The sequence below is a fragment of the Caretta caretta genome, chromosome 7 (genome assembly GCF_965140235.1).
Source record: "Caretta caretta isolate rCarCar2 chromosome 7, rCarCar1.hap1, whole genome shotgun sequence".
Lineage (NCBI taxonomy): Eukaryota > Metazoa > Chordata > Testudines > Cheloniidae > Caretta > Caretta caretta.
In genome coordinates this window covers 125,848,332-125,871,828 of record NC_134212.1, presented here as the reverse complement: position 1 = coordinate 125,871,828, position 23,497 = coordinate 125,848,332, and the positions used below count along the sequence as shown (strand labels likewise).

General features: G+C 64.9%; 1 protein-coding gene across 6 annotated transcripts; it reads left to right on the top strand.

The window, feature by feature from the left end:
• The first annotated feature begins 2,604 nt into the window (after window positions 1-2,604).
• On the top strand, window positions 2,605-12,169 carry LOXL4 (lysyl oxidase like 4). Of its 6 annotated transcripts, XM_048857263.2 has the most exons (15): window positions 2,609-2,741; window positions 3,674-3,959; window positions 4,471-4,643; window positions 5,143-5,348; window positions 5,688-5,726; window positions 5,912-6,128; window positions 6,661-6,844; window positions 7,533-7,687; window positions 8,344-8,511; window positions 8,818-8,980; window positions 9,239-9,482; window positions 10,046-10,161; window positions 10,713-10,849; window positions 11,159-11,270; window positions 11,514-12,169. In XM_048857263.2, the coding sequence occupies exons 2-15, from the start codon at window positions 3,698-3,700 to the stop codon at window positions 11,579-11,581; spliced, it is 2,244 nt and encodes a 747-aa protein (XP_048713220.2). In that variant the 5' UTR covers window positions 2,609-2,741; window positions 3,674-3,697; the 3' UTR covers window positions 11,582-12,169. The 6 variants fall into 6 exon arrangements, with proteins under 6 accessions (XP_048713219.2, XP_074987240.1, XP_048713218.2 ...); XM_048857261.2 differs by having other exon boundaries at window positions 2,607-2,741; window positions 10,713-11,270; XM_048857264.2 differs by lacking the exon at window positions 10,046-10,161 and having other exon boundaries at window positions 2,607-2,741; window positions 11,514-11,603.
• The last annotated feature ends 11,328 nt before the right edge of the window (window positions 12,170-23,497 follow it).

Sequence of the window (23,497 nt, the reverse complement as noted above, 5' to 3'; positions counted from 1 at the left end):
CCCCTGCCCTGACCCGAACCGACCCCTAGCAGCCAAGCACCTCCTGCGAGCCAGACTGGAGGTACGTGGGGGCTCCCTGGGCCTGGCCAGGCGCTGCCCCCCGGCTGCGGGTGCACGTCCCTGGGCCGGGGCGGGGGGTTGTTTAATTGCACTCTCCAGCCGGGGCTGGGTGGGCACAGAGCTCCCTGGTCACCCATAAATCACAGGTGTCACGGCCTGGGCCCAGAGCGCGATTGGCAGCCCAAGGCCAGGGAGCCGGGGTCCCCGACCCATGACTGCCCAGCTCTGCTCCAGCGTCCTGCCCCAGCTGTGCGGGCTCTGGCCCCGCCTGCAGGTAACGCTCTGGGGCTGGCTGGAGGCTGTGTACATCCAGTGCCATGGCCCCGGCGGGAGACCCCATGCAGCGGGGACCGGGGCCAGTGGTTCCCTGGGCAGGGGCAGTGTGGAGAGCCCTGGGAGCCCCGGGCACTGGGCATACTGTGCAGGAGGCTTTGCAGGTCTTTCCTCTCTGCTGGGAGTCAGTGGGCACCCCGGGCCGCTTGCTCCCCGTACAGGGCTTGGAGCGGGGGGAGACGACTGCTGCCCCCGCCCCCCCCGCGGATGTGGTGATGAGCTCACGGGCTATTCCAGGCCCTGTGGTTCCTGGCTCCTCCCGACGGGAACCTGCTCCTTAAACGCCAAATAAACAGCCCGTGGCCACTGGCACATCCCTGCAAGGGACAGCTGGGGGAACGCAGCTTCCTGTTTATCCCCGTCCCAGCGCGTGGGCACCGCAGCTCCGGGGGGGGCGGCTCAAGCAGCGGCCCTTGGGCACCAGAGATGCCATCCCAACACCTGCTATGGCAGTGAGAGCCGCTGGGGACAGATTCAGGGGTACAGCAGTCAGGGGAGACCCAGGCTGGGGGTAGCAGGGGGCTGTGGGTCGGGCTTGAGCGGCACCGGCAGAGTTGTGGGGACCTCAGGGCTGGGACAGCAGGGGCTGCGGGTCGGGGCTGAGGGGCCCTGGCAGGGCAGAGCGGGGGCGGACCCCATGGCTGGGACAGCGGGGGGCTGCGGGTCGGGGCTGAGGGGCCCTGGCAGGGCAGAGCGGGGGGACCCCATGGCTGGGACAGCGGGGGGCTGCGGGTCGGGGCTGAGGGGCCCTGGCAGGGCAGAGCGGGGGGACCCCATGGCTGGGACAGCGGGGGGCTGCGGGTCGGGGCTGAGGGGCCCTGGCAGGGCAGAGCGGGGGGACCCCATGGCTGGGACAGCGGGGGGCTGCGGGTCGGGGCTGAGGGGCCCTGGCAGGGCAGAACGGGGGGACCCCATGGCTGGGACAGCGGGGGGCTGCGGGTCGGGGCTGAGAGGCCCTGGCAGGGCAGAGCGGGGGGACCCCATGGCTGGGACAGCGGGGGGCTGCGGGTCGGGGCTGAGGGGCCCTGGCAGGGCAGAGCGGGGGGACCCCATGGCTGGGACAGCGGGGGGCTGCGGGTCGGGGCTGAGGGGCCCTGGCAGGGCAGAGCGGGGGGACCCCATGGCTGGGACAGCGGGGGGCTGCGGGTTGGGGCTGAGGGGCCCTGGCAGGGCTGATGGAGGGCCAGAGTAACAGCACAAAGGTGGCCTGGGGCGAGAGCCCTGCCCACCCCCACCCTGGTAGGGGTCGGGTCACCCCCTGTCTCGGTTGCTCAGAGCAGGGCTGGCAGGGGTCCCGGATGCCAATGCCAGCCAGTGACCAGTCTGGCCCCCGGGTCAGTGAGGAGAGCCCAGAGCCGGCTGCGTGACACGGGGCTCTCCTAGCGGGGCTGGCTCCGGGCACCGGGCCCCTGGCGGGTGGCTCATTCGGGCCCAGAGGGTTTCTAACTTCGGCAAATTGCTCCTTTCTGGGCGTGCCCATGAACTCCCAGCCGGGAGGCCCAGGAGCTCGGCCCAGGTAGGGGGCTGGGGGTTCAGCCCAGGCAGGAGGTTTTGAGGAGGGAGTCCTGTTCAGTGGGCAGGTGGGTGGCTGGGGGTAGGGTGACCAGATGTCCCGATTTTTGAGTCTTTTTCTTATATAGGCTCCTATTACCCCCCACTCCCTTCCCGATTTTTCACATTTGCTCTCTGGTCACACCAGCTGGGGGGCAGGCGGGGTCCCAGCCCAGGGCATCCCGGCAAGGTCAGGGACCAGGTGGGGGCTGGGGAGGCCCGGCAGGGGGCCCAGCGGGGGGCAAGGGGCCAGATGGGGGGACAGGTGGGGGTCGGGGGGCCCCCAGCGCATCGGGGGGCAGGCGGGGGCCCGGCGGGGGGCAGGCGACCCGATGGGGGGACAGGCGGGGGTCGGGGGGCAGGCAGGGGGGCAGGTGGAGACCAGGGGCGCCGGGAATCAGGGGGCAGGCGGGGGCCCGGCGGGGGGGCAGGTGGGGACCAGGGGCGCCGGGGGGCCCGGCGGGGGGCAGGCGGCCCGATGGGGGGACAGGCGGGGGTCGGGGGGCCCCAGCGCATCGGGAGGCAGGCGGGGGCCCGGCGGGGGGGCAGGTGGGGACCAGGGGCGCCGGGGGGCCCGGCGGGGGGCAGGCGCGGCTCGGGGGGTGGGGCGCGGGGACCCGCTGGCTCTGCGCCCGCCGGTGCGGAACCTGCTGGCGCGGAGCCTCCCCGGGGCCGGGCTCAGGCGGGGGCTGCCCGGAGCGGGGCCAGGGCGGCTGCCGGGATAAAAGGCCGGGCGGGCCGGGCCCCAGCAGCTCGTCAGTCCCCTCGGTCCTGCCTGGCCTGGCCCGGCCCGCGCGGTGAGTGGCGGGGAGCGCCGGGATCGGGGCCCTGGTGCCGGGCGCTGTGCACAGGGGCTGTTGGAGGGCACAGGGTGGATGGGGGGCTGTTGGGGGCACAGGGTGGGGGGCATTGGGGGCACACGGGGGATGTGGGGCTGTTGGGGGGCACAGGGTGGGGGATGTGGGAGCCTTGGGGGGTCGCAGGTACAGGATGTGGGGCTGTTGGGGGGACACCCGGTAGGGGGATATGGGGGGCAGGCGGGGGGATGTGGGGGCCAAGGGGGCACAGGGCGGGTGGGAGGATGTGGGGGATTTGTAGGCAGGAGGTTGTGGGGGGCACAGGACGCGTGGGGGGGTCAGGCTGGGAGTGGCAAGGGCTCTGCCTGGGGGCGCCGGGAGCAGTTCGGGGGGCAGCAGCCCTGTCACCTTATCGCTGGTTATGGTGGGGGAGGTGTCGGTGCTGGGCCAGGCAGCCCCCCAGCGACTGGGCAGCGGGCTCTGGGGGAGACGGGCGAGACACCTGCGGGGGTCTGAGCTGGGTCGCGCTGGGCTGGGCATGGGCAGCGCCGGCTCCCATCGGCCGCTCCTTGGATCTTTGCCAGCAGCTACCTGGGCTGTTGATTTCCGGGACCCTCGCTCCCCCGGTCCTCCAGGGCTTCGCGCTCGTGGGGTCCCTGCCCGTGCGTGGGGTCCAGCCAGCTCGGGGTGGGTGTCCGGCTGTGACGGTTGCAGGGTGAGGTGGGACCAGCCCTGCTCTCTGGCACCCGGGGGCTGCGTGTGTCCACGGCCTCTGGGGAGCAGGGCGAGACTCGCAGCCACACCCCTAGAGGGGAAAGGCCCCATCCCAAACCCTGCCCCCGAGCCAGTCTGTCCCCCTGGAATCAGTGGGATGGGGCGCCCCTGGGGACCCCTGCCAGGCCTGGACCCCTGCCATGCCACGCTGTTTCTAGGAGTCTGTCTGGGGAGGATCAGTGATGCTGGCTGGACCCATCCCCACCCTGCTCCTGCTGTGCCTGGCGACCCCCAGCTGGCAGCAGCCCCCACAGGTTCAGGTGCGGCTGGTGGGGGCCAGGAGCCAGGCAGGCGAGGGGCGGCTGGAGGTGCTGTACGATGGGCAGTGGGGGACCGTGTGTGACGACGACTTCGACATCCACGTGGCCAGCGTGGCCTGCAGGGAGCTGGGCTTTGAGTCGGCCGTGACATGGGCCCACAGCGCCAAGTATGGCCGAGGGGAAGGTAAGGCTGCGCCCCCCTGCTCACAGGGCAGCCGGGGCATGGCTCCCAGGCATACCCCCAGCCATGCTACCCCAGAATGGAGTGCGGGCTCCTGTGGGTGGAGATATGGGGATGAGAGCCCCCCAGCTGCAGAACTCTCCCCTCCCCAAGGCCTAGTGCTGGCTGTGGGGCAGCTCCCAGCGACTCCAGCCCTGGCCTGTCCCAGCAGGGGGTGCTGTGGGAGCCGGGGGGGGGTGGTGGTGGTGGTGATGTGGTCAGAAGCACAGCCCCTGAGCTCTCCCAGGGGGTGGGGTGTCTGCTAGTAATTTGGGGCATCCCATTTGGTACCCCATGGTCAGTGAGCCCCCTGCAGCCCCACCCCGATGCTTTTGGGAGCGGGGGCTGCTGGCATGGGACCCTGTTGCTGAGCCCATGGAGGGAGGGGGGTGTCCCAGCCCAGGCCCCTTCCAGGCCCCGGGGGTGCCAGAGCTCCTGGCCCGGGCCCGTCACTGACCCGCCCCTGCTGCGTCAGGCCCTGTCTGGCTGGACAACGTGCAGTGTGCCGGCACCGAGGGCTCCCTGGCCGAGTGCGACTCCAATGGCTGGGGCGTGAGTGACTGCCACCACGGAGAGGACGCCGGCGTCGTGTGCTCGGGCCGGCACCCGCCTGGTGCCCCTGCCCCGGGCCCAGCCGCCGGCCTGCAGGTGAGTGGGGACCGGGCTCACGGGGTCCTGGGGCTGGCAGGGGCGCTTCCCACCTGGGGCTCCTGCTGCCGGTTGCCCTGCCCTAGTGGAACAGCCGGCAGGGAAGGGCCTTCGCTCCGCAGCGCAGGGCCAGGAGATCCCTGGTTTGCCGGGCCAGGAGCTTCAGCTAGTCTGACCCATGTAACAGGCCCGAGTCCCTCCCCCAGGAGCCACGGCCCGGGGGTGCAAAGCAGGAGTGCTGGGGGAGGACAGCCCAGGCCCATGGGGGCAGATCCCTGCTGTGAGTCCGGCCTTCAGCTCCCCCTCCCGGCTCCCTCCTATCCCTCCCCAGGCCTTCCCCCACAGCTCTGCTGGTGCCCCTTGCTCCCGACCCGCAGCCCTGGGCATCCTCCCGCCACCCCTCCATGCGCTGCCCTGCCCAGCTTCCCCCAGTCCCGAGTGCCCCAGGGGCTGCCCATGTTTCCTGGGCCCATCTCACCCGGCATCTGGCCTGGGGCAGGGAACGAAGCTGGAGGAGGTGCGGCTCAAGCCCGTCCTGGCCTGGGCTAAGCTGAGCGTGCCCATCAGCGAGGGCGTGGTGGAGGTGAAGCACGAGGGGCGCTGGAGGCAGGTGTGCGACGCCGGCTGGACCAGGAACAGCAGCCGCGTGGTGTGCGGGATGCTGGGTTTCCCCCGGGAGAAGCAGCTCAACACCGGCTTCTACAGGTAGCGCCGGGCGCCGCGGGCAGGTGCAGAGCGGGGCGGGGGGGTCCTGCGGTCAGGGTCGCGTGGCTGACTGGGGGGTGTCCCTCGCAATGGTCTGAGGTGCTTCGACGAGATGGCACGGGCGGGGTCCAAGGTCACAGAAGGTTGAGTGTTGCACACGCATGTGCATTGGTGCGAGGGGTGGGTCACAGGCTCCCTGGGGTGTGAAGTCCTGGATCCAAGGATGAGGCGGAAGACATGCAGACCCCTGGGGGGGCGCAGGGGTGGGGGGCGGAGGGCACGGCGACCCCTGTGGGGGCTGCCCACGGCCCTGCTGACCAGCCCTTTTGAACCCTGCAGGAAGCTCTGGAACCTGCAGTTGAAGGATCCCAAGTCGAGGTACGGACTCGTCCCTGCCTGAGCGCTCCCGTCTGGGGCCGACCCGCCGGGTGCCAGGCTTCCCACGGGGTGCGCCCGTCCCATGGGCCGGCTGCACCTCGCTAGGGGTGCCCCTAGAGCCGGGCGCTGTTAGCGCCGGCCGGGCAGGACCTGGCGTGGGCTGACCTGACCCCCCTGGTTTGCAGCCTGAGGACCCTGAGCCGGAAGAACGCGTTCTGGATCCACCGGGTCAGCTGCCTGGGCACGGAGCCCCACCTGTCCCACTGCCCGGTGCAGGTGTCCCCTGCCAGCCGGCTCCAGCCCGCCTGCCCCCGTGGCATGCACGCCGTCATCAGCTGCGTCCCGGGCGCCGAGTTCCAGAAAGCCAAGGCCAGGCCGTTCCGCCAGGGCCGGCGCGCAGAGGTGAGCCCTACCAGAGCCACGGCCCCGGGTCTGGGGGACACGGGGGGAGACCCCATGAGAGACCCCGGCCCCGAGGGAATGGGCCACAGCACGGCGTGGGCCGGGGGTGGGAAAATGGTTTCTCTTGGGACTGACGTCAGCAGCACAAACCGAGCAACGGTTCCGGAGGGGGAGCGAGGCCACACGCCGGCTGGGGGGTGGGGGGACTCCTGGCTGCTCTTGTCCCAGCAGGGGGCGCTGTGGGGGGCAGGGCAGGAGCTGGCTGTAGGGGGAGCTCCCGCTACTCCAGCCCTGTCCTGTCCCAGCAGGGGGTGCTGGGGGGACACAGGGGGCAGGGTGTTGGGTGGGGTGGGGGCTCCCGGCTGCTCCAGTCCCAGCCTGTACCAGCAGGGGGCGCTGTGGGGAGCGGGGCAGGAGCTGGCTGTGGGGGGCCCTGGCTACAGGCCGGACCCCAGCTCTCTACCCCAGCCATTCCCGGGGGGGGTGCACGAACACATTTGGCTCCTCCTAATCCCCCCCCCCGCTCTCGCAGGGGCCCCAAGTGCGTCTCCGGGCTGGCGCCCAGGTGGGCGAGGGCCGGGTGGAGGTGCTGCACCGTGGCCACTGGGGCACCGTGTGCGACGAAAAGTGGAACCTGCTCGCAGCCAGCGTGGTGTGTCGGCAGCTGGGCTACGGGACGGCCAGGCAGGCCCTGGCAGGGGCCCAGCTGGGCCAGGGTGAGCGGCTGGAAGGAGCCAGTGCGTGGGGAGCCGCGGTGATGGAGACCTGGGGGGCCGGACCCCGGGTGCCGTGCTGGGGTGCTGGGGCCCCGCTCCCATGTGCCTGTGTCCCAGGAGCAGTTATGGGGGTGTAGCGGACGAGCCACTGAGGGTGAGCTCTGGGGTGGCATGGGGGGTCCCTCTGCAAAGGGTTTTGGGGTGTCCAGGTCTGGGCTCCCCAGTGGCAAAGGGCCCTGGGATGGAGCAGAACCGGCAGGGAGAGCCTGGAGCTTCGGGCTGGGCAGCGTCTGGGAGGGAGAGCGGCCGGATCCCGGCGTGAGGCCTTCGGGAGCCGGGCACACCAGGGACCGGCAGCCAGGCCCGGTCCAGTCCCCAATGTGCCGGGCAGCTGGGGAGCCGCAGGACAAGCTCCCGGGGAGGGAGGATTCCCCAGCTCTCCATGGCTCAGCCCCTGAGGCCTGTCTGGGGCTGCGGGGCTCTGGCCTGTGCTCTGCAGGAGGCCAGGCTGGAGGGTTTAAGGGGCCATTCTGGCCTCCCACCCTCCCGAGGGAGGCGGGAGCTGCCCTGTGCAGGGAGCCCCTTGGGCGGCACCGGGGCAGGGCTGCACCGGAGCAGCCTGGGGGCGGGGATGGGGTCCCTGCAGGCCCCAGGGGTGAGTCAGGCTGACGCTGGGCTCTGGCTCCAGGCCTGGGCCCCATCCACATGACCGAGGTGCAGTGCACGGGCTCCGAGCGCTCCCTCCACGAGTGCCGCTTCCAGGAGGCAGCGCAGAGCGGCTGCCGGCATGAGGCCGACGCTGCCGTCCGGTGCAACGTGCCCCGCATGGACTACCAGAGCCAGGTGAGCCCCGCGGCCCCTGGGGGCTGTCAGTCATGCCGGGGTGTGGGGCGCATAGCTAGGGAGGGGCAGTGTGGCACCATCTAGAAGCGGGTAGCCTGGGGTGGTGTAGGTGCCATGGGGTACAGTGGGGCAGGGAGGCCTGCGGGAGTGGGCACTGGGGGGTGCTGGGAGGTCTTGGGGAGTGGGTGCCATGGGGCACTTCTGGGGGAGTGGGTGGTGGGGGGTGCTGTGGGGCGCTCAGGGGCCTGGGGGAGTGGGCACTGGGGGGTGCTGGGAGATCTTGGGGAGTGAGTGCCGTGGGGCACTTCTGGGGGAGTGGGTGGTGGGGGGTGCTGTGGAGCGCTCAGGGGCCTGGGGGAGTGGGCACTGGGGGGTGCGGGGAGATCTTGGGGAGTGAGTGCCGTGGGGCACTTCTGGGGGAGTGGGTGGTGGGGGGTGCTGGGGGACACTGCAGGAGGAGAGGGTGGCACAGGGAACCATGGGGAGGATGCCACAGGCTGAAGGAGGTGGTGAATGACATGGAGGGAGACATGGGGTGGGGCAGGCAGCCGGTGTGGGGGCCCCCAGGTGCCCCAGCTGGGGTGGGGGTCTCCAGCCCTCCAGTGGCTCTCCCCGGGCTGGGGCAGGAGCTGGCAGCTAACCCCTGCTCTGCCCAGGTGCGCCTGGTGGGGGGCCGTAGCCCCGAGGAGGGTGTGGTGGAGGTGCTGGTGCCGGTGGGGGGCGCCCTGAAGTGGGGCTCCGTGTGCGGTGAACGGTGGGGGCTGAACGAGGCCATGGTGGTCTGCAGACAGCTGGGGCTGGGCTTCGCCAGCCACGCCCTCCAGGTGAGTCCCAGAGCCGGGGGAGGGGCTGTGCCCAGGCTGGGGGGGATGCATGGGGGAGCCCTGTGCCCTGGTGGCAGGGGACGTTGTGGGGGGGGGAGGTGGGGAGGGGCAGGGCAGGACCCCAGGTGCTGTGGTGTCGAGGGGCAGGATGGGGAGGGCACGGGCATTGAGGGGCAGGATGGGGAGGGCGCGGGCGTCAACGGTGGGGATGGGGGGGCCCTGGCCTTGAGGGGATGCGGGGCCCTGGGCCCTTGTGTCCCCGCTGAGCACTGGGGCGTCTCTCCCCCCCCCCCCCCCTCCACCCAGGAGACCTGGTACTGGCAGGGCAGCCCGGAGGCGGGCGAGGTGGTGGTGAGCGGCGTGCGCTGCACGGGCTCTGAGCTCAGCATCCAGCAATGCCAGCGCCATGGCCCCGTGCACTGCCCGGCTGGCGGTGGGCGCTTCTCTGCCGGGGTCAGCTGCACCGAGAGTGAGTGACGGGCCTGCCCGCCTGGGTGGGCGGGGGCAGCAGGTGTCGCGTCCCCAGGGCGGGGGTGGGACTGGGGATTTCCTTGGCGGTCAGCCCCCTCGATCTCACCTCGCCGAGCCGGGCCAGCCCTCGGTTGCCCGCGGCCGCCGGCGGGGGCGGGGTAACGCCCCGGCTCTGCACCTGCCGGGGCCGGGGGGGCCCTGCACGGCCCCGTGTCCCAGGGGAAGCCAGGCCAGCCTGACCCCGCGGATCCTGCAGCCGCCCCGGACCTGGTGCTGGACGCGCAGCTGGTGCAGGAGACGGGCTACCTGGAGGAGCGGCCACTCGCCATGCTGTCCTGCGCCCACGAGGAGCGCTGCCTCTCACGCTCGGCCGACCACGCCAGCTGGCCCCACGGGCACCGGCGTCTGCTGCGCTTCTCCTCCCGGATCCACAACCTGGGCCGAGCCGACTTCCGGCCCCACACCGGCCGCCACGCCTGGCTCTGGCATCAGTGCCACAGGTGAGCGCCCCCCGCGGGGCTGCACAGCCGGGCTCTGGGGCTGCCTGGGCCCCCAGGGATGCCAGCTCCCCACTGCAGCAGCTGCGAGCAGCACCCGGAGCTAGGGCTGCTGGCCGGGTGCCCTGGCAGACGAGGAGAGGAACCAGAGCCAGCAGCAGGGCGCTGGGCCATGCCCAGTGAGCCACTGCCCCAGAGCCCCACGCCCGGGCCCCACGTGGGCCCCGGCTGGCTGTCCCCGGCTGGCTCTGTGGGGCCGGCCCCGCCGGGTGTAAGGGGCAGCATCTGGGCCAGGACTGTCGTTACGGCTTCATGTGGACGCAGAGCTGCAATTCTGGGTCCAGCCCTCGGCCCCTGGCCCCCACCCCCGGCAGCTCCCTCCTGCCCTCCCCGGCCAGGGGTCTGGCTCTGCCCCTGCAGGGGGGCTTCCCCAAAACGCCCAGGGGCTTCACCCTCCGGCCTCCCCGTCCCGCTCACCAAGCAGGGGAGACCGGGCCTGATGTCTGGGGGGGGCACTGCTCCCCCCCCCCCCCGTGCGCTCAGCTGCCCCCTCTCGTCCCCCACAGGCATTACCACAGCATGGAGGTTTTCACCCACTACGACCTGCTGACGCCCAACGGCTCCAGGGTGGCCGAAGGGCACAAGGCCAGCTTCTGCCTCGAGGACACCAGCTGCCCCCCAGGTGTGGGCCGGGCTCTCGGGAACCCCTCCTCAGACCCAGCGCTCCCCGCGGCCAGCCCTGCCCCGCCCCCCACAGCGCCCCCTGCTGGGAGCGCCCCCACAGGCAACGCCCTGCCCTGCCCCCCACAGCCAGCCCTGCCCTGCCCTGCCCCGCCCCCCACAGCGCCCCCTGCTGGGAGCGCCCCCACAGGCAATACCCTGCTGCGCCCCCCCCAGCACCCTGCCCCGCCCCCCACAGCGCCCCCTGCTGGGAGCTCCCCCCACAGCCAGCGCCCTGCCCTGCCCCCCACAGCCAGCCCAGCCCTGCCCTGCCCCCCACAGCGCCCCCTGCTGGGAGCTCCCCCACAGCCAGCGCCCTGCCCTGCTCCCCACAGCCAGCGCCCTGCCCTGCTCCCCACAGCCAGCGCCCCCTGCTGGGAACGCCCCCCACAGCCAGCAGCCCCAAAGGGAGAGCTCTCCGCTGCGTGGTGGGTGTGGGGGGGAAGCGGGTGCTGGGGGGACTGGGGGAGGGGGGCTGCCTGAGTCCTCCTGTCCCCTCTCCGTCTCCCCCAGGGCTGCAGCGGCGCTTTGCGTGTGCCAACTTCGGGGAGCAGGGGGTGAGCGTGGGGTGCTGGGACACCTACCGGCACGACATCGACTGCCAGTGGGTGGACATCAGCGACGTGGGGCCCGGCAGCTACGTCTTACAGGTAGGAGCCGCGTGCCCGGGGCCGGGGCCAAGGCCTATCCGCGCTGAACGCCCCCAGGCCGTGCCTCCCCCCAGCGCCCGCTCAGGGACTGGCTGCGTCCTGGGAGCCGGCCAGGGCGGGAACCCGCCGGCCTGGGCCAGAGGCCCGACGCCTGCGGCTGGGGGCAGCCGGGGAGGGGCCGGGGGCCCCGGTGTGAGGCTGGCCCAGCCCCCATCCCTCTCCCACCAGCCCGGGCACCAGCCTGGCCTTGCCCCCCCGCGGGCCCCCTGCCCCTCCTCTCTCCTCCCTCCCCTCCCCTCTCCTGCCCAGGTGGTCGTGAACCCCCAGCACGAGGTGGCCGAGTCCGATTTCTCCAACAACGTGATGCGCTGCCAGTGCAGGTACGACGGGCACCGTGCCTGGCTGCACGGCTGCCACACAGGTGAGGGGGGCTCCCGGGGGGGCGGGGCCCCGGGGGAGCGGGGCCGGCTGGGCCCATGGGAGGCAGCTGGGGGGGCAGCCGGCCCAGCCCGGGGTAGCTGAGCCCCTCTGGCCCAGCTGGCAGCATACCCCTCGGGGGCGCGACCGGGGCACCAGGCCTCCAGGGGACAGGCCCTGTGCCCCTCCCCCGCTCGGCCAGGCAGGGGGGTGCAGGCCCCCCTCACCCGCCCCCTCCTCTCCCCAGGTGACCAGCACGGCGCCGAGGCCGTCCGAGAGCTGGAGCAGCAGCGCCTGGCCAGTAACCTCCTGTGACGCGTGTGGGACGGAGCGGAGCCCTGCCGCCGGGGGAGCAGCCCGAAAGGGGGCGGCGTGGGGCTGAGCGCTGCCCCCTGCACAGCAGCCGCAGAGGGGGGGCTGGACACTGCCTCCCTCTGCTTGGGCCTTCCTGCCAGCCCCGGGGCTCCCCCGAGAGCACCCCCACAAGGCCCCTCTGGGCTGGGGGGCAGCTTCTCTCCTGGGCCGGTGCTGGGGTGGCACGCCAGGCCTGCCCCCCCAAATCCTGGTGGTTGTCCCCGTGGCCCCTGGCCCTCCCGCGCTGGGGCAGCCGCGACTGCACTCAGGGAGCCTTGGTATTTATTGGTGCTGGAGGGCGAATGGGGCTGGTGCTCGCCTAACGCCCGGGGGGCACCGCCGGAGCCAGCAGCCGCCCACCACGACTCACGCTCCAGCAGGAGCCTGCCTCCGCATCCCCTCCCAGGCCGACTACCTCAGCCGCCCCAGTGGCCAGCACAGCCCTGTGCCTGTGGGGCCCAGGCCCCCTCGTCTCAGGAGCGGCCGCGGGCCGACCACCACGTCTGCAAGCACTAGCGTGTCACTAATAAAAGTTCTGTGCAAGTCAAAGGCTGGTGTCTGGATCCAGGGGGTGCTGGGATGGAGTGGAAACTGTCCATACTATTTTGTGTGAAGAGCACGTGCGTGCCTCAGTTTCCCTGGGGTGGTGCCTGGTTAACAGGGGTGGGAGCGTTTGCTCTTTGCAGAGACCCAGAGCTAGAGGTGGGACTGTGCCCCAGCTGTGTGGGGCCCGGGCCTAGGAGAGAAGGGCCCAGCCATGTGGTACCTAGCAACCCAGGGGCCCACCCTCTGCAGGAAGCCAGCCAGGTTCGACCAGCTGGAGACCAAAGGGCCAGGTGCCCAGGAGCCATGCATCTGGACGGGGACTCAAAGGGGGGGATGGGAGCTCTGGGCCTGACCCAGCTGGAGAGCAAAGGGCTAGGGGGTGTCAGGGCAGGGCTGCTCAGGACTGCCCAGAGGATTCAGGGGGCCTAGGGGCTTCGGCGGCGGGGGTCCTTCTGCTTTGGGTATTCGGGGCACTTTGCCGAAGACCCCGAGTGGAAGAAGCGGCGGCGGGTCCTTCACTCCGGGTGTGTCTGGTGGCACTGAAAGACCCCACCGCCCCCGAATTGCTGCAGAAAACTCACGTGGGGGCCCCTGTGGGGCCTGGGGAAAATTGCCCCACTTGGGCCCCCCCCCCGGGCGGCCCTGGGGCTGCTGGAGGCAGAGGGAGAAGCTCTTCCGGGCTGGGACTACAGAGGGGCCGTGAGCTCTGGGCTCTGGGCCGGACCCAGCTGGGCCAGGCTGTAACTTCCTGCTCTCGGTGCTAACCGAGGACGGGCTACGCCTGTTCCAGCCCCTCCTAGCCCCTGCGGTCACCCGCTGGCTGAGTCCCTGCAGTGCAAGGAACCTGGGGGTGCCTGGCTCCCCTTGGGGCGTCTCCCTGCTGGACCTGCTCGGGGGGGAGTCACGGCGTGAGCCGCGGGGGCTGCAGGCACTGAGGGTGGGTCCCAGGAGGTGGGGAAGCCCCGGGCCTTACCCCAGTGAGTGTGTGACCCTGGGGGGCTCACACACTAAAGGGGGCTCCCAGGGGCCATGCAAGCACCAGGTCTGAGGAACCGGACAGGTGTGGATGTGCAGCAGGCAGGGGAGGCTCAAGAACCCAGCCCGGGGCAGCCCTGGCCCCAGCTCCCTCCCACCCCGCTGATACCCCACTGGGGGCTGCAGTGGAACACGTGGGGGTAGCCGTGCAGCCTGGGGGACCTGCCGCCCCGGGACTCAGCCTTCCCCTGAGCCCTTTCCCCAGCACCTGCCCCACCTCTTCCTGCAGCCAGGGCCCTGCTCATGCGCCCCACCAGCTCCAGGGGGCTGTCTGGGGGAACAAGGACGCAGCCCCAAGAGCTCAGTGGGGGTTGGGGGCCTCCCTGCTCCACAGCAGGGGGGTGCTCAAGGGGGCCCCCAACATGGGTGACTGGGTCAGCAGAGGCTGCTGGGGAGCGGCAGACAGTGACCCCCACACACATACGGCCACATCTGCTACTCCCCCCGCCCTCCCAAAGAAGAGCGAGAGGGAACCTGGCTGTAGGGAAGATGCTAGGGCCAAGGTGCAAGGCCTCAAAGGAGCACCCCCAACCCACCCTGGCCTGGCACGCTGGGGACAATGGCGGGTGGCCATGTGGGGGGCTGGGGGGGAACGAGCTGAATGTGAGCCTCTGGCACAGGGGCTCTGCGGCCACGGCAGGGCGCTGGCATGGGGACTGGGGGGCTCCAGGGCTGGCGGAGGGTGGGGTGCTGGGGCTGGCAAGGAGACTGGGGGGCTCCAGGGCTGGCGGAGGTGCTGGAGGGCTGGAGCCAAGCGGGTCGCTGGGGCCAGCGCAAAGCGGGGCACTGGGGCTGGGGGGGGCTGAGCAGGAGGCTGATAACGGGTGAGGGGCCACATGGCAGATTAAAGGCCGAGAAACCTGCCTTGGGGGCTCGGGCTCATGGAGCGGCTGCAGCCTGACCAAGGTTGTGGGGTTGTGGGGTGATCACAGGCTGGAAGTAGCTGCCTGGGGAACAACCACTGAACCTAGGCCTTGCAGAGACTGACCCATGGCAGCCCAGAACCCAGCCCCACTCACACCAGTGCTGCTGTGTGCGTCCTTACCAGTGAGCCATGAACCCTTGGCCCAGCGGACCCGGTGGCGGGGTATCACGGAGTCCCCAGGCGTTGCTCTGGAACTGCTCCCTAGGAAGCCAGGCAGGACTCTGGGGAAGTCTCCTTTCTGGGAGCAGCCTGTCTGAAGGACACACAGCTCACCCAGCTTCCACCTTCCTGGGTCTGACCTCGGAGCATTCAGCATCCTCTGCCCCTCCGTGCGCTTCCCACAGCGAGTCTGCCCATCCTCTGCCCCATAACTCCACAGTCAGACGTGACTCTCAGCCAGCCAGTAAAACAGGAGGTTTATTAGACGACAGGAACAGGGTCTAACACAGAGCTTGAAGGTGCAGAGAACAGGACCCCTCAGCTGGGTCCATTCTGGGGGGGCAGTGAGCCAGACAACCCGTCTGCCCTTCACTCCATGTCCCAGCCAGCCCCAAAACTGAAACTCCCTCCTGCCCCTCCTCCTCTGGGCTTTGTTCCTTTCCCGGGCCAGGAGGTCACCGGATTCCTTTGTTCTCCAACCCTTTAAGGTGATTAAGAAAAAGCAGAAAGCATACAGGGAGTGGAAGATGGGAGGGATCAGCAAGGAAAGGTACCTTCTTGAGGTCAGAACATGTAGGGATAAAGTGAGACAGGCTAAAGGTCAAGTAGAGTTGGACCTTGCAAAGGGAATTAAAACCAATAGTAAAAGGTTCTGTAGCCATGTCAGTAAGAAGAAAACCAAGAGAAGAAGTGGGACCGCTAAACACTGAGGATGGAGTGGAGGTTAAGGATAATCTAGGCATGGTCCAATATCTAAACAAATACTTTGCCTCAGTCTTTAATAAGGCTAAAGAGGATCTTAGGGATAATGGTAGCATGACAAATGGGAATGAGGAGATGGAGGTAGACATTACCATATTTGAGGTAGAAGCAAAACTCACAGCTTAATGGGACTAAATCGGGGGGTCCAGACAATCGTTATCCAAGAATATTAAAGGAATTGGCACCCAAAATTGCAAGCCCATTAGCAAGAGTTTTTAATGAATCTGTAAACTCAGGGGTTGTACCATATGATTGGAGCATTGCTAACATAGTTCCTATTTTTAAGAAAGGGAAAAAAAGCGATCCGGGTAATTATAGGCCTGTTAGTTTGAAATCTGTAGTAGGCAAGGTCTTGGGAAAAATTTGAAGGAGAAAGTAGTTAAGGACATTGAAGTAAATGGGACAAAATACAACATGGTTTTACAAAAGGTAGATCGTGCCAAACCAACCTGATCTCCTTCTTTGAGAAGGCAACAGATTTTTTAGACAAAGGAAACGCAGTGGATCTAATTTACCTCGATTTCAGTAAGGCATCTGATACCATGCCACATGGGGAATTATTAGTTAAATTGGATAAGATGGGGATCAATAGGAAAATTGAAAGGTGGATAAGGAATTGGTTAAAGGGGAGACTACAATGGGTCCTACTGAAAGGTGAACTGTCAGGCTGGAGGGAGGTTACCAGTGGAGTTCCTCAGGGATCGGTTTTGGGACCAATCTTATTTAATCTTTTTATTACTGACCTTGGCACAAAAAGTGGGAGTGTGCTAATAAAGTTTGCGGATGATACAAAGCTGGGAGATATTGCCAATACAGAGAAGGACCAGGATATCATACAGGAAGATCTGGATGACCTTGTAAACTGGAGTACTAGTAATAGGATGAAATTTAATAGTGAGAAGTGTAAGGTCATGCATTTAGGGATTAATAACAAGAATTTTAGTTATAAGCTGGGGACGCATCAATTAGAAGTAACGGAGGAGGAGAAGGACCTTGGAGTATTGGTTGATCATAGGATGACTATGAGCCGCCAATGTGATATGGCCGTGAAAAAAGCTAATGTGGTCTTGGGAGGCATCAGGAGAGGTATTTCCAGTAGGGATAAGGAGGTTTTAGTACCGTTGTGATGAAGTGGGCCTGTTCTTAATGTTTCCTCTGAATATTGTGGGGGTGCCTCAGTTTCCCCTATGCAGTTCTTAAGTATCTAGGGGGTGGGGTAAGGGTGTATGATCATTGCAGAGCCCTAGAGGGCAGGTGTGTGCAGGGGTCTGGACACAGAGAATGGCCGACACCCTGTTTCCTGGCAACTGATGGCCTGGGCCCTTCCCTCCTGCAAGGTGAGAGCTGAAGGGTTGGAGAACAAAGGAATCAGGTGACCACCTGGCCCGGGAAAGGAACAAAGCCCAGAGGAGGAGGGGCTGGAGGGGGTTTTCAGTTTGGGGCTGGCTGGGACATGGAGTGAAGTGCAGACGTGGTTGTCTGGCTCACTGCCCCCCAAAATGGACCCAGCTGAGGGGTCCCGTTCTCTGCACCTGCAAGCTCTGTTTTAGACCATGTTCCTGTCGTCTAATAAACCTTCTGTTTTACTGGCTGGCTGACAGTCACGTCTGACTGTGAAGTTGGGGTGCAGGACCCTCTGGCTTCCCCAGGAGCCCCGCCTGAGCGGACTCACTGGGGGAAGCGCACGGAGGGGCAGAGGATGCTGAATGCTCCGAGGTCAGACCCAGGAAGGTGGAAGCTGTGTGAGCTGTGTGTCCTGAAGACAGGCTGCACACAGAAAGGCGACTGCCCCAGAGTCCTGACTGGCTTCATGGGGAGCAGTTCCAGAGCATCGCCCAGGGACTCCGTGACAACTGGTGGCAGCGGTGGGATGTACTGCACCCCGTGGATGGCGCTTCCTGCAAAAGAGAGGGTTGAGCATTGGAAAGTTCACCAAAGCAGAGTTAATCATGCAGCTGGAGGAGGATGACCGCTCTAAGGAACAGATTCCTGACCCCAAATGGGGCTATAGCAGGATCTGGGAGCAGCTGGAGCGGGAGCCAGGCATCGCCAAGACTCCTGTCCCCGACCAGATGGGGGTCTTCACGATCGGGTTCCCCATCGGGGGATTGAGACGGACGGGATTGGAGCGGAGTCTGAGAGAGCAAGAGGACCGTGGGAGACAGCGAGAGCCCGAGAAAGAGCTGCAGAAGCAGCAGCAGCATGAACTGGCGGTGGTGGGGCGGAGAGGCCTAGGGGACCTCCCCGGGCTGAGTGGGGATAGATCCCGGGGGGCCAGTTCCGCAGGGAACCTCGAGACTAAATTGCTGCCCCTAGTTAAGGGGGGGGGTGTGGATGCCACCTCACTGCCTTTGAGCAGGCTGGAGATCTGAACCAGGGGGACCCTGCGGAAAACCCCGGTGTCTAGCTCCCTTGCTGGGTCCCAAGGCCACAGACTCCATCAGCCAGATGGGTGGGGAGGTGGACAGGCTCCCACTCCTGACCCCAACCTATATGTCTGTGTGGAGTTCCCTGGGGTCGGGCCCCTCGGACCCCCAGTGGGAGCGGAAGGTGATGCTCAATGGGGAGACATTCCTGGGGTGGCGAGATCCTGGGACAGAGAGAACTGGTGTCAGACCCTGGGTGGTGCAGCCTCAGATGCTGAGGGCCTGTGTGAGCTGGGTGAGGGTCCCCGGGACGAAGCCCCTCGCCCTGCCTATGGCCCAGATCCCCGTGCAGACCCAGGAGGGGTTGGGCTGGCTGGTCGTTGGGGTTCTCCAGGACACCAGCTGCGAGACCCTGTTGTGGGGTGACTGTGTCTCTTTGGGACAGGATCCAGGCCCTGCTCCTGTAACTGCCGAGGGTTTGAATTTGAATCCAGGGAACCAATCGGTGGAGAGGGAAATGGTCAGTGAAAATGCAGATGACCGGGCTGGCAGCAGGGAGGAGCCGCTAGGCTCAGGCTACCTGCCTGCCTGTAACCAGACCCCTGGGACTCGGTGGGACAGAGAGATGCTCCCCGCCGCCTTGCACACCAGACTGGGGACTCTCGCTGGCTCTGATGCAGTGAGGAAAGCAGTGGCCTGCCCCCACTGGGACAGCAAGGGCAGCGCTGAGCACAGTGGGAGCTGAGACCCCAGCTGAGTGGGGGGAGACACAGGCAGGGCAGGGGATCTGTTGGGAGTGGCAAGGTGCTTGGTAAGGGAAGTTTGGATGAGCCTAGGCAGCCTTGTGAGCTGATGGCTGTGTCTAGGCAGCAGGGTGGGAAGGCGAGGAGAGTGGAAGATGAGAGTCCCTGGACCTTACGTGTTAGCTGGGTGGAGAAGTGGGACAGGGAAGGAAACGTCCCTGTGTCTGTCAGGGATATTGACTTGCCTATGGAGGGAGCTACCCTGATCTCCAAGCAGTTGTCTGTGACCAGCCTTGTGTGCTGGGACAAAGGGAATGAGATCCCAACCTGTGTGTCTGGTAAAGGAGAAAGTGTGTCCGGCTCTTCTTGGTCTGTGGAGCAGACAGAAGGGGCCTTTCAGCCTGTGATGGTTGAGGGTCGTGCAGTTGTCTCAGAGCTGGTTCTGGATTCAGCTAAAGCCCAGGAAGGGAAGGGTCCTAAGTTTCTGTCTGCTCGGGAGAATGGCCCTGTAACTAGGTCGCATCCAGTTAGGGTCTATGTAAAATCCCCGAGACCAGACAATTCGGGTGCTTGTATTTTGCCTGTTGCTAGTGTGTTGTTGGAAAGGGTGGAGCAACTCTGTCTAATCAGGGTGAGATCCTAGCCAGGGCACAAGGAGAGCATGAAGGTGTGTGATTGTGTTACCTACTGAGGGTGTGGAAACCTGTAGCAAGGAGGAAAAGATTCCTGAGCTTGTGTGTGGCAAAGGGAAGGAGAATGCTTCTAACCTTTTATCTAGGAAGTCTGTAAGTTTGCCTGAAAGGGGATTGTGTAGGAATCCGCCTGATGGGCCAGAGGTGATTCTGGATGTAAGGGAGACCCAGAAAGAGTCTGTAGTTGCTCAGGAAAGTGTCCCTCTAGAGCAAGCCCTAGGTAAAGAGGGTAAGAGCAGAATTTCTGGGAGGGGGTGAATTGTTGCACAGAAAAGCCCTTGGGAAAGGAATCCTCATGGAGTCTTTGCAAGCAGTTTACTGCAACTGAAGGGTGTGAAAATGATTTAATCAAGAAAGTTTCAGTTCCTAACAGCCAGAAATTTTCTGTTGTGAATGGATCCACTGACTTTCCTGTTGAAAGATCCAGTGTGGAGAGCTTTGAGAAGGTCTCAGATGGAGTGAAAGCTGTTAAGAAAGGTATACCGTCCTATAACCAAGTGGCTGTGTTTGGCCAGCTTGTTGGGGAGACAAGGTTGTTGGGAAAGGGATGTCTCCATGCTAGTTCTGTAAGTGAACAGTATGTGGCCCAGGTCAAGATGGGGGCTCTTAACCAAGAGAGCCCGAATTGCAGCCCTCCAGACTGGAGCTCTGGGAGAAAACCCAATCCCAGTTTGACCCCCTGGGGTTTTGGGGTGGCCAAAGGGCATGGGCTGCAGAAACCTTCCCACATGCAGCCTGCTAGTGCTATCGATCACCCCCGACCTAAGGGAGGGCGTGAAACTGGAAGGGCCTGGTGTAACTCCTACCAAGGAATGGGAGAGATGCTGGGGCATCCATGGGAACATTGGTGGCTTCAAACTTCCCCAGGTCACCGGGTAAAGTGACCCCGCTCAGTTCGATCTCGAAGGGGGGAGAGATGTGACGAAGTGGGCCTGTTCTTAATGTTTCCTCTGAATATTGTGGGGGTGCCTCAGTTTCCCCTATGCAGTTCTTAAGTATCTAGGGGGTGGGGTAAGGGTGTATGATCATTGCAGAGCCCTAGAGGGCAGGTGTGTGCAGGGGTCTGGACACAGAGAAGGGCCGACACCCTGTTTCCTGGCAACTGATGGCCTGGGCCCTTCCCCCCTGCAAGGTGAGAGCTGAAGGGTTGGAGAAACAAAGGAATCAGGTGACCACCTGGCCCTGGAAAGGAACAAAGCCCAGAGGAGGAGGGGCTGGAGGGGGTTTTCAGTTTGGGGCTGGCTGGGACATGGAGTGAAGTGCAGACGTGGTTGTCTGGCTCACTGCCCCCCAAAATGGACCCAGCTGAGGGGTCCCGTTCTCTGCACCTGCAAGCTCTGTTTTAGACCATGTTCCTGTAGTCTAATAAACCTTCTGTTTTACTGGCTGGCTGAGAGTCACGTCTGACTGCGAAGTTGGGGTGCAGGACCCTCTGGCTTCCCCAGGAGCCCCGCCTGAGCGGACTCGCTGGGGGAAAGCGCACGGAGAGGCAGAGGATGCTGAATGCTCCGAGGTCAGACCCAGGAAGGTGGAAGCTGTGTGAGCTGTGTGTCCTGAAGACAGGCTGCTCACAGAAAGGCGACTGCCCCAGAGTCCTGACTGGCTTCATGGGGAGCAGTTCCAGAGCATCGCCCAGGGACTCCGTGACAACCGTTATCAAGGCACTGGTGAGACCTCACCTGGAATACTGTGTGCAGTTCTGGTCTACCATGTTTAAGAAGGATGAATTCAAACTGGAACAGGTGCAGAGAAGGGCTACTAGGATGATCCAAGGAATGGAAAACTTGTCTTACGAAAGGAGACTCAAGGAGCTTGGCTTGTTTAGCCTAACCAAAAGAAGGTTGAGGGGAGATAGGATTGCTCTCTATAAATATATCAGAGGGATAAATACCGGAGAGGAAGAGGAATTATTTCAGCTCAGTACCAATGTGGACACAAGAACAAATGGATATAAACTGGCCACCAGGAAATTTAGACTAGAAATTAGACAAAGGTTTCTAACCATCAGAGGAGTGAAGTTCTGGAACAGCCCTTCCAAGGGAAGCAGTGGGGGCAAAAGATCTATCTGGCTTTAAGATTAAACTCGATAAGTTTATGGAGGAGATGGTATGATGGGATAACATGGTTTTGATAATTAAATATTCATGGTAAATAGGCCCAATGGCCTGTGATGGGATGGGATATTAGATGCGGTGGGATCTGAGTTACCCAGGAAAGAATTTTCTGTAGTATCTGGCTGATGAATCTTGCCCATATGCTCAGGGTTTAGCTGATCGCCATATTTGGGGTCGGGAAGGAATTTTCCTTCCGGGCAGATTAGAAGGCCCTGGAGGTTTTCCGCATTCCTCTGTAGTATGGGGCACGGGTCACTTGCTAGAGGATTTTCTGCTCCTTGAAGTCTTTAAACTAAGATTTGAGGACTTCAGTAGCACAGATATAGGTGTGAGGTTTTTTGCAGGAGGGGTGGGTGAAATTCTGTGGCCTCCGTTGTGCAGGAGGTCAGACTAGATGATCACAATGGTCCATTCTGACCTAGATATCTATGAATCTATTTAGCTCTCACCTTGCCAGGGGGGAAGGGCCCAGGCCATCAGTGGACAGGAGACAGAGTGTCGGCCATTTACGTACCCTGGCCCTTTGCTCTGCAACAATTACAGCCCCTTATCCCACCCCCTAGAGACTTAAGAACTGCATAGGGGAAACTGAGGCACCCCTTGTCACCAAGTCCCTGGGAGATGCTCTGGAACTGCTCCCCCTGAAGCCAGTCAGGACTCTGGGGCAGTCTTCTTTCTGTAAGCAGCCTGTCTTCAGGACACACAGCTCACCCGGCTTCCACCTTCCTGGGTCTGACCTCAGAGCATTCAGCATCCTCTGCCCCTCTGTGCGCTTCCCACAGCGAGTCCGCCCAGGCAGGGTCCTGGGGAAGCCAGAGGGTCCTGCACCCAACTCCGCAGTCAGATGTGACTCTCAGCCAGCCAGTAACACAGAAGGTTTATTAGACGACAGGAACATAGTCTAACACAGAGCTTGTAGGTGCAGAGAACAGGACTCCTCAGCTGGGTCCATTTTGGGGGGCAGTGAGCCAGACAACCACGTCTGCCCTTCACTCCATGTCCCCTGCCAGATCCAAAACTGAAACTCCCTCCAGCCCCTCCTCCTCTGGGCTTTGCTCCTTTCCCGGGCCAGGAGGTCACCTGATTCCTTTGTTCTCCAACCCTTTAGCTCTCACCTTGCAGGGGGGAAGGGCCCAGGCCATCAGTGGCCAGGAAACAGGGTGTCGGCCATTCTCTGTGTCCAGACCCCTGCACACACCTGCCCTCTAGGGCTCTGCAAGGATCATACACCCTTACCCCACCCCCTAGATACTTAAGAACTGCCTAGGGGAAACTGAGGCACCCCCACACTATTCAGAGGAACCATTAAGAACAGTCCCACTTCATCACACAGGTGCCCCCCCTCATTCCCCCAGACCAGCGTTACATCGCGGGGCAGGGGGGGGGCTTTGCCCTGTGCAGCTGGACTGATCACAGGGGTCACTTCTGGTCTTGATCTCTAGGGAGCTGCCCGCCCCTGTGGCATGGTGGGTGTGTGTGGAGGGAGGCACCTGTTGCCCTAGTCCCAAAGCTGGGGCTGGGGAGCGGGGGCGGTAGAGCCTGCAGGGGACAGAGACAGAGAGCTGTCAGCTCAGCAAGTCGAGTGTGTGGGCACAGCGTTTGCCCGCTGTGTGTGTGCGAGCGTGCACACGCCTGTCCTGGGACTTGGGGACCAGGCACCGGCAGCCACACAGGAAGCAATCCCCCACCCCAGCCCTCGGCAGCCCCTCCCATAGCTCCCCCACTCTCCTGCAGCCACACAGGGTGCCCAGCCGACTGGCTCTGGCCCAGGTAGCCTGTAGCAGCAACAGCCCACAAAGCCAGGACCCCTCCTCTGCCGCACCCCAGCTGGAGCTGCCATGGGCAATGGGGTGCCTGCACCCGGCTCCACCCAACTGGGCAGCTGCACCCTCAACCCCTAAACAAAGGAGCAGCCCTGGGGACAGCCAGGGCCTCTGGCCTTCTCCCTGCCACTGCCCCAGCCCTGCTGGGCCTTCCCCACTGGCTGTGCCCCATTGTGCCAGGGGCAGGACACACACTGTCCATTGTGCAGCCAGGGGCACAGCAAAGGCCCCGCACCACTTACAGCTGCTGGCCGGCAGTGCCCGTGGCCAGAGCGACTCCAGGACTGCAGGGGGTGAGGAGCCGGCCCGGGGGCCCAACGCCCTCCCCTGTGGGTTACTCCCTCCCCAAACGGCTCCCCACGGCACTATACGGAGGTAACGGCCCCTCCCTGCTCCGACTGCCACTCCCCAGGGACACAGCGCGGTTCACGCTCCTCTTCGCTGCAGGGCCCTGCTGGGAGCCCTGGTCAGTTGGGTTCATGCCCCCACAGTCCTCTCCTGAGTCACTGCTTTCCAGGCCACCGCCCGCCAGCCGGTCAGCCTGACCCCTATGCCTGGTTCCCAGCCTTAGCACCTTGCATGCGACTGCATTTAACGCGCACGTTGTTCCCAGGAGTCCAGCTCGTGCAGTCACGCTGTACACGCACCCTGCCCTCGCTCGCCACTCCACCATTTTTGTGTCATCTGCAAACTTTGCACAGGCCACCCACGG

What these genes read in the sequence shown, in the direction of transcription:
- LOXL4 (XM_048857261.2), top strand. Translation starts at nt 3,698, where the DNA reads ATGCTGGCTGGACCCATCCCCACCCTGCTCCTGCTGTGCCTGGCGACC. An exon ending in GCATGGACTACCAGAGCCAG is followed by an intron (nt 7,688 to 8,343) that starts GTGAGCCCCGCG and finishes TGCTCTGCCCAG; the next exon opens with GTGCGCCTGGTGGGGGGCCG. An exon ending in GGACACCAGCTGCCCCCCAG is followed by an intron (nt 10,162 to 10,712) that starts GTGTGGGCCGGG and finishes CGTCTCCCCCAG; the next exon opens with GGCTGCAGCGGCGCTTTGCG.